General features: G+C 51.2%; 2 protein-coding genes across 4 annotated transcripts in view; one reads left to right on the top strand and one right to left on the bottom strand.

Moving 5' to 3' along the window:
* LOC309382524 (uncharacterized protein) overlaps window positions 1–12,258 on the top strand; it is a gene marked incomplete at its 5' end in the record, with an annotated part of 469,143 nt that overhangs the window by 263,372 nt on the left and 193,513 nt on the right. The window lies entirely within an intron of this gene.
* The window catches only part of LOC309384815 (rano class II histocompatibility antigen, A beta chain-like), a 34,880-nt gene continuing 28,082 nt past the window's right edge, over window positions 5,461–12,258 (bottom strand). The window contains exons 3-5 of one of the 3 annotated variants that reach the window (XM_081938616.1): window positions 7,501–7,782; window positions 7,238–7,351; window positions 5,461–5,830 (exon numbers count right to left, since the gene is read on the bottom strand). In XM_081938616.1, the coding sequence (XP_081794742.1) occupies window positions 5,817–5,830; window positions 7,238–7,351; window positions 7,501–7,782 (410 nt within the window). In that variant the 3' untranslated portion in view covers window positions 5,461–5,816. Of the gene's footprint in view, window positions 5,831–6,875; window positions 6,997–7,237; window positions 7,352–7,500; window positions 7,783–12,258 lie in introns of those variants that run through there. The other 2 variants (XM_081938615.1, XM_081938613.1) reach the window with 2 other exon arrangements.

Genomic DNA, 12,258 nt, shown 5'->3' on the forward strand with positions numbered 1-12,258 from the left:
AATCCACCCTTCTGCAGCGTCATCGGTCTCCGGGCAGAGCCTCCCTTGACTTCACCCGATAGAAGACTTAGGTCGGCGCAGAGTCCCTACGGGGAGAGGGGGCGGTCTATAAATTAAATAAACTAAACTAAACTAAGAAACTCAAGTTGCTTATTCAGCCCAAGACCCCTTTTCCCTCCTCAGAATATTCTAGACCACCTCAAAGGGAGGGTCTCCCTCCCCTTCACAAAAGGGAGAGTTTGGGGGAGTTAATTTCCCAGGCCCTTCTCTCAAAGCCTCCCCTCCCCCCCGCCCTCCAGGTCCTGATTGAAGAATCGGGGATTATGGGTTGGGGGTTCCTTGGTCCCCTCCCCAAATTAAGGGGCTCCCCAAAAGGGCTCCAAGCTCCCCTCTTGCTTGACCTTCAAAGCCTCAAGTTTGAGATTCAGAAGAAAAAGTGAATTTTCTGAAGCTGCCAAAATTCTTTTTCTTATACGGAGTTTTGGTGTCATTTGTGGATTCAGGTCTGAAAATGCCTCAGTTTTCCCTCTTTCGCTTCCCGTCTCCTTCCTCTTTTAATGGAAGAAGCTTTGGGGGTCCAAAGGGATTTGGGCCTTGAAGCTCCCACTTCTCTTGCCCTCCAACCCCTTTCCCAAAGTCTCTCTTGGGGGGTCTCAGCTCCTTTCTCTCCCCACTCTGCTCCCCAGCATCCGTGGGTCCCTCCCAGCCCCCTCCTTAGAATAGAACAGAATAACAGAGTTGGAAGGGACCTTGGAGGTCTTCTAGTCCACCCTCCTGCCTAGGTAGGAAACCCTACACCACTTCAGACAAATGGTTATCCGACATCTTCTTAAAGACTTCCAGTGTTGGAGAATTCACAACTTCTGGAGGCCAGTTGTTCCACTGATTAATTCTTTTAACTGCCAGGAAATTTCTCCTTAGTTCTAAGTTGCTTCTCTCCTTGATTAGTTTCCACCCATTGCTTCTTGTCCTCCCCTCAGGTGCTTTGGAGAACAGCTTGACTCCCTCTTCTTTGGGGCAGCCCCTGAGATATCGGAAGACTGCCATCCTGTCTCCCCTGGTCCTTCTCTTCACTAGACCAGCCATGCCCAGTTCCTGCAACCGTTCTTCCTACGTTTTATCCTCCAGTCCCCTCATCCTCTCTCCTGTTCTTCTCTGCCCTCTTTCAAGGGTCTCCCCATCTTTTCTACATCGTGGTGACCAAAACTGGGTGCAGGATTCCCAGTGTGGCCATACTAAGGCTTTGTAAAATGGTATCAATACTTCACGTGATCTTCCTTTTATTCCTCTGTTGAGGCAGCCTAGGATTGCATTGCCTTTTTTGGCTGCTGAAACCCTCGGCTGGCTCATATTTAAGGGATTGTCCAGTCGGATTCCAAGAGACTCTCACAGTTCCTGGCATTGAGCCAAGTTCCACCTCGTCTCTACCTGTGCAGTTGGTCTGTTTTTTTAACCTAAGTGTAGGACTTTCCTTTTCTCTACCTTGAATTTCATTTTGTTACATGGGGCCCTGTGTTCAAGTCTCTCAAGAGCCCTTTGGATTTTGAGCTTGTCATCTGGGGTGTTGGCTATTCCTGCCTGCTTAGTGTCATCTGCAAATTTGGAGAGTTCCCCTTCTATTCCCTCATCCAAGTCGTTTATGAAGATATGGAAGAGTCCTGGGCCTAAGAGGGAACCTCTGGGTGCCCCACTGCTTCCTTCCCTCCAGGTAGAGGCAGACCCATTAAGGACTACTCATTGGGTAGGGTTTGTCAGCCAGTTAGGAATCCCTCTGGTGGAGATGCTTCTGTCCCACTTCTTACTAGCTAACCAAGAAGGAGGTTGTGGTCTACTTGGTCAAATGCCTTGCTGAAGTCTAAGGATACAACGTCCACAGTATTTCCCTGGTCTAATAATTTAGTCTCTATGTTGAAGAATGAAATAAGATTGGTTAGGAATGATCTGTTTTTAACAAACCTGTGCTGGCTGCTAGAAAGGGGGGAGGGGGAGAGATCCAGGGAGATCAGGCCAAGCTAAAAGAGGAATGGGAATGGGAAGTGAATCTTTTGAGGGAGGCGACTTCGAGGAGGGCCTGGAGCTTCTTTGAGGAGTTTCAGCCTATACAGTAGCCCAGGGGCTTCCTGGTGGCCTCCCATCCTCAGGCTAACCAGGCTGATCTCTCTCAGTTGGGTGAGGTCATGGGAGGCTGGGCAGCTGCCAACTGTTGAGGGCTGATGATAAAATAATATAAGATGAAGTAAACCTCTCCAAACTCGAAGGCAGAAGATGCGACTTCAGGAGCAGAGTGGTCAATGCCTGGAACACTCTACCTGATTCCCTTCTTAGTTCCTCAAACCCCCATTTCTTTAGCCTTCCACTGTCCACCTTGGACCTCACAGGTTTCCCAAGAGGTCCCTAAGGGCTCCTGCTGTCCTTCTCTCCCCATTGATATGTCCTCATTCTATGTCTTCATTTATATCCGTCCATTTGTATCATCTCATGAGATCATCTCCACGTCTGTCCTAATACCTGTTACCTTCTACAGGTTGACAAATACATAAAATAAAATAAAAATAATGGTTGGTGATACCAGATCAGGCCAAGGATCAGAGCCCCCCAACCCTCTCCCAGCTGCAGCAGGCAGACATCCCACAGGGCGCGTATCCTCAGATGGCCTGGATCCTTTCCAGGGATTGGTTGGGGGGTTAGGGGGGGTCAAACTCCACCCTGCCCCCCCTCCCAGGCTCAGCAGGCCAGAACTGGATCCCTGCAGCTGAAGGAGGAGGCGGAGTCTGAACCTCTCCCACAATTGTCACACAAAATTGTGACTCAAAATTGGCCCCAGATCCAGGCAGACTCTGGTGGGAGGCCCATTGCTCTCCTGATCAAAGCAGAACTTCCAGGCTCTTTTCATACTTCCCCCTCCCCCGCAAGGTTTTGATTTTCTCTGAGTTCTTCCTGACATCCCCAATACACACACACACACGCACACACACACACACACAAACACACACACACAGAGCAGCATTTCTTCCTCCAACCCCAACAGCCGCAGAGGCGCTTGGGTTCCGCTTCCACAGCCTGAAGCGTTGGGCTCCTCCGAAGCGGAACTGAGGAACTGGCCAGGATCCAGCAGGCAACAAGCCTCCATTCTTCATCACGGCAGCTCAGGGACTGCCCTCCTTTGCCCCATGGCTGAGCCTCCAGGTGGGGCAGCCCCTTTCTTCCTCTGGCCCATTGGAAGTGGCTGAAGGGGCCCTTTCTGACTCCCGAGAAGACCCTGGAGAGCCCAGGAAACAAAGCGATGGAGGGATGGACAAGTGTCACTCAAGGCCCAAATTCTCTCCCCTGGGACCCTTTGTGTGGAGACCCTCCCTGCTCTCTGGGGGAGGCTCTGATGGAGGAAAGATAGGAGGAAAAAGAGGAAAAGGGGGACCGGCATGGAGGGGGAGGGACTCTGTTGCAGTAATGGGGGAAGGACACTGTTCAGAAGATCCAGAAAAGGAGGATGGGGAGGGGTCTTTCCAGAGAAAGTCTCTTCATGGGGGGGTTAAACATCGAAACCAACTAGACGGCATGTAATCTTCCTCAAACAACCTGATTAAGAGAAGTCCTCTAGTCCTTTCTCCCTCAGTTGAAGCAAAGAAAGTCGTCCTTGACTTATCAGGGTTCATTTAGTGACTATTGGACTTTGGGTCAGGGGGCTTCTAATATACCCCCAGGGCTCCCTCCTCCTTTTCCCCCTTTCCTATTAACTGAGATGCATCGAAGGAGGTTTTCGTTTTTCTTGTGTTGCCTTTGTAGAGGAGTTGTAGCCCATCTCCACCTCTGCCTCTTCCATTCAGTCTGCTTTTTATTTATTTAAACAACACATTATTACATTAATACGTAACCAGCCATTTCTAGAACGACAAATCTATCTAATGGACAAAAGCCAAGTCATGTTAGGTCTCTTTCTTTTCAACATTTTAAATGTTAAAATATTCAATTTAAGGGCTGGAAAAGGAAAGTACACAAGGGTCCCAAACACCCCGTTGTGGCTGAGTGAGGGCGGGCTCCCGCCTGAGGGGATCTGTGCTCTGATTGGCTGTGTGGGTGGAAAGGGGGCGTTTCCCTTTTTTCCCGCCTTTTTCTTCTGGGCTCCATTTGAGATTTACCTCAGGATGTTCCTGACTCTCTTCTCTGCTGTGAATGTTAAATACCTTTATTTTGATACAATAGAATCCCAATTTCCCTGAAGAGAACCGTCCCCTAAGCCAGGCTTGACTTCCCTCCTTGGATGGTTCCCTTTTTTGGGAGAACGGAAGAGAAAACCACCTGGGCCCCCATCTCTTTGGCTCCCATGCCCACCTGCTCCGAGGCTCTTGGCATCGTTTCCAAGGTCTTTTTCATTCCTCCCCTCATGAAAGAGGCAAAAGGGATAATACTCTGTGGACTTCATTGTTTTAATAAGCCCCTCAGTCGCATCCTGGGAAACAGCTAAGCACCCTAGTTTGATTGTCCATTCTACAAATGTCCAGGTCCACCTTCACCCCGTTCCTTCCTCGTACTTTGAGAATCCATGCAGAGGCATCGGAGTCCCCCCCATCTCTGAAATGATCCGTTTTCAGCGTCCTTCCCTAAGAGACGGAGCCGTGTTGTTTGGGGATGGGGAGGCCATTTAAAGGCTGTGAAGGAAGCTACCCACCGTGCTGGATTCCCACAACTCCAAAAGCCCCCAAGACCCCACAGCCTCCCACAGGAGCCATTGAGGGGTGGGTGAAGGCAGCTTTCACCTGGTCTGAATGCAGCCGAGGTCAGGAGGGCCCTTCCCTGACCTGGTGATGCGTGTTGTCTGAATGTGGCTGCATCTTGACACACACACCCTGTTGCCTAGAGATGAGGGGAGTTATAGTCCTCGGCCTCCCCAAAGATTAGCCCTCATCATGCCATGGCACCTTGGAGGGGGAACTGGGTGGGCTAGAGTTTGTCTGGAGCAGAACTGTTCGTAGATAGCCCAGAGAATGTGGAATACGTTGGAAGGGACCTTCAAGATCATCTAGTCCAACCCCCTGTACCATTTACACCACCAAGCAGGAGACCCCCATACCATTAGAATCTCAGCCCCAAAGAGGGAGGGAGGGATCCCAAAACAGGGCAGAACCCTCCGGTGGTGAAGGAGAGAAATGGCTGGGTGAATATAGGGGGAGTCTCAGGTGCCTCCAATGGATCCACACAAGTGCCTTGGGAGGACCATGCCTGCTAGCATTCTGCCCCTCAAACAGGGGCTTGAAGGGAAGCAGAGCAAGGGGCCTTCCGAGCAAGAGCGGGTCCAGCCCCTTCACCTCCCTGGAACTGCCCACCCTCCTCCCAAACTAATTCTGGCTTTGGACCTGAAGTACCCAGGATGATGGAGCCAGAGGCAGTGGAGGGAGGAGCCTCCTGTGGGTGCAGGAGGAGAAGGAAGAGGAAGGAAGGAAGGATTCCAGGGTTTTCCTCCATTTGAAGTTTATTCTTTTATAGCAAAGTGAAAGGAAGGGAAATGATTTGGAAAAAGAGTGATGTGGATGAAGTTGCTGTGGGTTCAAAGCCAGGAGATATGAAGGGGTTAGAGTGACAGGTCTGCTCAGCATCCCTGGGAACAGTCTAGATGGTCTCCATCCCTCCCTCAGCCGAAAGAGAGGCCCTGAAAGAAAGCTAGGGGGGAGGGGTGGGGGTCCCAGCAGGAGAAGGTCCAGCTTCCCTTTCTCCTCCTCCACCCAACTTGTAACTTCAGCCTCCATTTTTCAGAGGTTGCAAACAGGACAAGGGTCTTCAGCTACTAAAGAAAAACCATCCTTTTGCATCAGAGAGCAGGATTAATTCATGAGTGCTGTAGAAAAAGAGATGGGGAAGAAAATTAGGATATAAAGAGAAACTTTTAGTGTGAAAATCATATTATCTTCCCTTTTAGCCCCCAACCCCAAGGCAGACCCACACGGCAGGGGGGTGGTTGATAGGCAGGGACGGATAGAGGGAGAATGTGCCCATTGTAGGAACGAAAAGGCTGGGATGGATGAGGGATTCCTCCCCATTTCATCTCCAGGGGATTTTGGAGTTCTCCCTGACTTAATTAGAGGGTTAATCAAGAGGGCATCCCCCTCCCCACTCCCTGCAGACATCCATATGAAGAGAGAAGATGGGGCTACAAAGGGGGTGGCAGAAAAAGGTGCAGACTGAGGTCACTTGGCCAGAAATTGTGTGAATTCTCACAAGGAGAAGGGGGGGGGGGTCAGGAAGAGGAGCCTGTCAAGGTTCCAACAAATGAGCCCAAATGAGTCTGAAGGGGGGGCCAAGAAGGATCATCTCGGATGGGGGAGGGGTGTCTAGTTCAGGGTGAAGTTTTGGAAGTTGGAGTTCATTAAGTTGATAGGGTCATCTCAAGGGCTCAGCTCCACCTTCCATCCAAGTACGAAAGGTGCTTAAGAACGAGCTAACAAAGTGATAGAACAACACCTGAGATGCTTATGTTAATTATCAGCAATTTATCTGGGAACATCTCCTGCCATTTGCTGAAGTGGCCTTCAGTGACACAGTGCATAGTAGCATGGGACTCACCCCTTTCAGAATAGCCATGGGGTAGAATTTGTACCCATGGCTGAATACCCCCAGGAACCCCCCTCCACAGTGAGCCTAACTGAATGGGAGGGTTGCTTACGAAACGCATGTGGGAATGTAAACCTTGGGGTCCTTCCTCCTTGAGGGAGGAATGGGAAGGAATGGCCCCTCCTTCCCTTCCCTTTTGCAATTTCCCAAAACATGGAAAAATTCTGGGCAAGATTTTAGCTTTCATTTTTGATTGCAATACATTTTCAGATATCTGTAAGTAAACGCTGTCCCAAATTTAAAAATTTTGCTGTATCCACAGCAATTGTTCAGGCATGTTTTTTTTTAAGGAACAATTAAAGAATTAAAAAAAAACCACCTATAACTTTTAGGAGGAGTTCAGATAAGGGAGGAAGAGGAGAAACTCACCTGCAGGAGGTTGGATGGGAATTGCTGGAAGAAGAAAAAGACCCAATCAGGACCCTTCATGGGCTGCAGGACACAGGGGGTCCCCCTCCCCTTCGATAGCCCATAATAGGTTGCAGGATCTTCCCTTAATAGCCCCTCAAACAAGAGAAGCTGCCAAAAATATTTCTCCAGGAGACCCTCTTGGCCACCTGCTGAGCTTGATGAGAAGCCTCCCCTAGATGGTCCCCTCCCCACAACCTCTCCTCCACCCACCCCCCAGACTCACCTTTCTTGCTCTTCAGGTAGGAGAAGAGCCCCACCGCAAAGAAGGACACTCCTATCACAGCTCCCATTATCCCCGTCCAGAGTTTGCTCCTGGCAGAGCTGGAGGAACGGGGCTCTGGGGAAGGAGAATGAGCTCCACCTGAGCAGGAGGATCAGGCCCACCTTCCCCCAGGAGGAGGGTCCATTCTTATTCTCTCTACAGGGAGGGTCCTTCCCCTTCTCAGGGCAAGATGGGGTCCCCAGAGAAGGACGAGAGGGGCTTACCCCACTGGACGGTGATGGGGGCCTCCAGGCTGGCGTGCTCCACCTTGCAAGTGTAGACATCTCCTCGCTGGGTCTGGGTCTCCAGCATCACCTGCATCTGGTAGGTCCAGTCTCCGTTCTGGAGCTCCTCCCCATAGGCCACGCCCTCCTTCTCCTCCTGCCCATTCTTCAGCCACTGGATCTCGATCTTCACGGGGTAAAAGCCTGTCGCGATGCAGAGGAGGATGGTGTTGGGGGAATCGGGTTCCATCTTGGTGGGGGAGATGGTGACGGTGGGCTTGGCTGGAGGGAAGGAGGAGAACGAGGCACATGAGAGACACAGGTTGGTTAGTTCAAGGCTCCTTTTCTCTCTTAAAAATATTCTGTGTGTTAGATCTGGGCAACGAGAGAACAGACTGCGGACACGAAGTGACCTAACAGCTCTTTATTAGTAGTAATAGTGATCCAGCTTGCTCTGTGGTCGGAGGGTTCCCCTTTTATAGGAATCGGGTACGCCCCTCGACCAATCAGAACGATACCTGTTTCCCGCTGTAGCAGCGGACCAGAGAGGAGACTTGCTACGATATATGTTAATATCTAACACCCCTCCCCTCCTAGACGGAACGTTGCGGTTAGTAATATAGTCCTTAAGATACGTTGGTGTTTGCCTTACTCGGGTGGAGCGTTGCAGTTCGGGTTGGTCAGAAGTAGTTGCAGGATCGGTTGCTTTCTGTGTTTCGTTTCCGGGCGTTTGCAGGCTTTCGTTGTTTTGGCGTTTGGGGATCTGCTCGCTTTCGTTGCTTGGGGGTTGTTCCGTTTCGCGCTCGACTTCTTGTTCTGTTCTGGGCTCGCAGGTGTCGTAGTTCTCTGTGTTGGGGCTCTCGAGTGGCTGACTTTGCATTGGCAGGTAGCTCTCGTTCTCGGTTCGTAGATCTGAGTGCGCCAGACGACCCCGAAGTTGATCGATGTGCCTTTTCCAGTTCCGCCCATCTTCCAGTTCTAACAGATACGATCGTGGACCCGTGATGCCAATGACCTTTGCCGGCATCCACAATGTCCCCCCTGCATAGTTGTGGGCGTATACCGAATCCCCTATGCTAAAACTTCGAATCTTGCTTGTGGAGTCTGGGGGTGCTGTGGCAGAGTAATTTGGGTGAAGACGGTCCAGGTGAGACCGTAGACGGCGGCCCATAAGTAGCTCAGCGGGGCTCCTACCCGTCGTTGCGCTGGGGGTAATGTGTTGGATTAATAGGTAATGGTCAATGCGTGTCTGCCAATCACCTGGACCCATCCTAGCGAGGGCCTCTTTTGCAGATCGCACCATTCTTTCCGCCTGTCCGTTTGAAGCCGGATGGAATGGTGCGACGAGGGCATGCCGAATTCCCTGACCAGCTAAATACGTTTCGAATTGCATGGCCGTGAACTGGGGCCCGTTATCGGAAACCAGGAGGTCGGGCAGGCCATGAGTGGCGAAAAGTCGCCGTAGAACCTTAATGACTGCCTCTGCCGTAGTTGAAGTCATTAGGACTACTTCTAGCCATTTGGAGTATGCATCCACAACTATGAGGAAGGTCTGACCTTGAACTGGCCCTGCGAAATCGATGTGTATTCTCGACCAGGGTGCTTTAGGCTTTTCCCATTCTGTGGCGGGCGCTTCCGGGGGTGCTGGTCTCGATTCCTGGCATGGATCGCAAGTGGCCACCCATTCCTCTATCTCTTTGTCCATGTTTGGCCACCAAACGTAACTTCTTGCTAACGCCTTCATCCTAACAATTCCCGGATGACCAACATGTAATGCATCTAACACATTTCTACGTAACGCATAAGGAATAACAACTCGATCCCCCCACAATAAACAACCTTGTAACACTGAGAGTTCATCCCGTTTTGACCAAAACACTTTGAATTCCGGGCCCACGTTTCCTTTCGGCCACCCCCTCCAAACCCAAGTTTGCACTTGCTTTATTATATTATCTTTAGAGGAGAACCTTGCAACGTCGCAGGAAGAAACCGGTCCTGAGTCCAAACAGTCAATGAGCAGCACGGGTACTTCGGGAGTGGGGTCTGGCAAGAGGTCTGGTAATGGGCAACGGCTGAGTGCGTCTGCGTGTCCTAAAGTGGAGCCCGGCCGATGAATTAACTTGTATGAGTACGCAGCCAGGAAAACAGTCCACCTGGTCATGCGTGGAGAAAGGGAGACGGGAGTGGGGCGGTTTCCCGCCAAAAGTCCCAACAGCGGTTTGTGATCTGTAATTAGTTCAAAATCGTGGCCGTAAAGGTATTCATGGAAACGTTTTACTCCAGCTACAGCAGCTAACGCTTCCCTGTCCATCTGGCTGTAGTTCCTCTCGGCCGATGAAAGAGTCCTGGAGTAGAAGGCGATGGGTGCTTCGTTCCCGTTTGGCATCCTGTGGCTAAGGACTGCGCCAACTCCAAAAGGTGATGCGTCGCAGGTCAATACCAGTGGTAGTGTCTGGCTGTATTGGACTAACAGCGAGTCAGTGGTGAGCAGGCGCTTTACTGCGGCAAAAGCTGCTGCTTCGGATCGTCCCCATTTCCATGGTGCATTCCTCTGGAGTAGACGATGTAATGGCTCAGCAACGGTCGCCTTCTGTCTCAGAAAAATGCTGTAGAAGTTAAGTAGTCCGAGGAAGGCCTGCAACTCGGTCTGATTTCGTGGTGTGGGGGCGTCCTGGATCGCCTTAATTTTCTTTGAAGTGGGGTGTATTCCCTGACCATCTATTCTATATCCCAGGAATTCTACGCTAGGCACGTTAATTTGGCATTTTTCCTTTTTAAGGCGGAGGCCCTTCTCTCTGATTCGGGCCAAAACAGTTCTGACTCTTTTTAATAGTTGCTCCTCGTTTGCAGCGGATACCAAGATGTCGTCGAAATAAGGGACGACTCCCGGTATCCCTTGCAACAGCCGTTCCATGACGCTCTGGAACTGACCTGGAGCAATACTCACACCGAATTGTAGCCGGTTGCATTTGAATGCTCCTCTATGCGTCACTATAGTCTGGGCCTCCGCTGTGGCGCTATCCACGGGCAACTGCTGGTAAGCTTGTGCCATGTCTAACTTAGCAAATATCTCTGCGGACTGATCCGTCTGGCTTGACTGGGGTCACAATGGGAGTTTCCCAGCGCACGTGATCCACCGTCTCAAGGATTCCCTGCTCCACTAACTTATCTATCTCCTTATCTATTTTTGGGCGGAGTGCAAAAGGCACTCGTCTCGGTTTAAGTCGGATTGGCGCCACTTTGGGGTCTAAATTGAATGAGATTGGTTTACCCACATACTTACCAAGACCGGGGCTGAACACATCCTCGAACTCCTTAAAAATCTGCTCGGTGCTGCTGTTCTCCACGGCGTTGATTCCGGTGACTTCTAGCCCCAAGGATTCAAACCAATCCAGTCCTAGAAGGTTCTGTAACGGTGCGCTGGTGATGGTCACGGGCAGCTGGGCTACGATGTCCTTGAAACGGATCTGGAACGTGCCTTGGCCCACGATGGGGACTCGGTTCCCCTGGTAGTCTCGTAGCAGGATGTCTGGAGCGCGTAGTTGGCTCTTTTTGAGGCTAGGGATAGCCTGTTTCATGGATGCCCATGAAATGATCGTCAGGGACGATCCTGTGTCAACTTCTAGCTTGCAAGGTGAGCCCTCCAAGAGGACTGTGACTTTCAGCTTTTTAGGCCGCTTGGTGCGGACCTGACTTATTGTGGTGAGATACGTTCGCAATTCCTCTCTCTGGGTCAACTCTATCTCAGCATCTGTATCCTGAAAATACTCTCGTTGAGCGTCTTGATAGAACGCTCTCTCAGCTCTTTGTGTGTAATCTCTCTGGGAATACGCTCGCTCAGCTCTTTGGGGATTTTCTCTCTGGGTAAACACTTGTGGATTCCTCTCTGGGCGCCCTTTTTGATTTCGCCAAGCCCCTGGGTTGGGCTTCTGTTGGCGGTACGTAGGTGGCTGCCGTGAGGCAGGGACTCCGCTCCGGCACACTCGTGCGATGTGCCCAAGTTTGTTGCAGATTGAACAAACAACGTTCCTGAACCTACAGGTAGACCGGGGGTGATTCCCTCCGCAGCTTGCGCAGGGCGGCAAACGGGATCCGGGTCTCCCCCCTGGCCTCATGTGACTGCTCCGCATCAGGTGACTGTCCTCGAACTCGGGATCCTCGTAGTCGGGGTTTGTGTCCTCGTAGTGAACTCTGGTTTGGCTGGGTGCTGGCTGGCTTCCGCTGAAACCGCGTTGTATGGTTACCGATGATTTCTCTGCTGACTCTGATGCCCTTGCTTCGTTTAGTGCTATCTGTAGGGTTAAATTTGGGTTTGCCAACAGCTTCTTTTGTAGGGAAATGTTTCTTAACCCACAGACAAATTGTGCCAGGATATGCTCGTCCAGATCCCTGAACTCGCAGTGAGTTGCTGCTTTACGCAGGGCTGCAACATATTGGTTGATTGACTCTCCCGCCTTCTGGTTCCGCGTGTTGAATTCCTGGCGGCAAACGTGGCGGGAAGGTTTTGGCGCGTAATGAGTCTGTAGAGCCTGTTGCAACGCCGTCCATGATACCGCTTGTATTGGAGTAGGTGCGGTGAGGTCTCTGGCCGTATTGAAGACTTCCTTTCCACAGTAGCCGAGGAAGATGTTTTTCTTTCGGGCGTCGGTTATCCCCGTGTATTCGTTCGCTTCGAGAAAACACTCGAAACGAATCATGAAGGCTTCCCATTCGACGTTCGCTGGGTCGAATGGAGCGGGGGGAGTGTGCATCGCCATC

Source organism: Natrix helvetica (genome assembly GCF_964273705.1).
Source record: "Natrix helvetica genome assembly, chromosome: 1".
NCBI lineage: Eukaryota > Metazoa > Chordata > Lepidosauria > Squamata > Natricidae > Natrix > Natrix helvetica.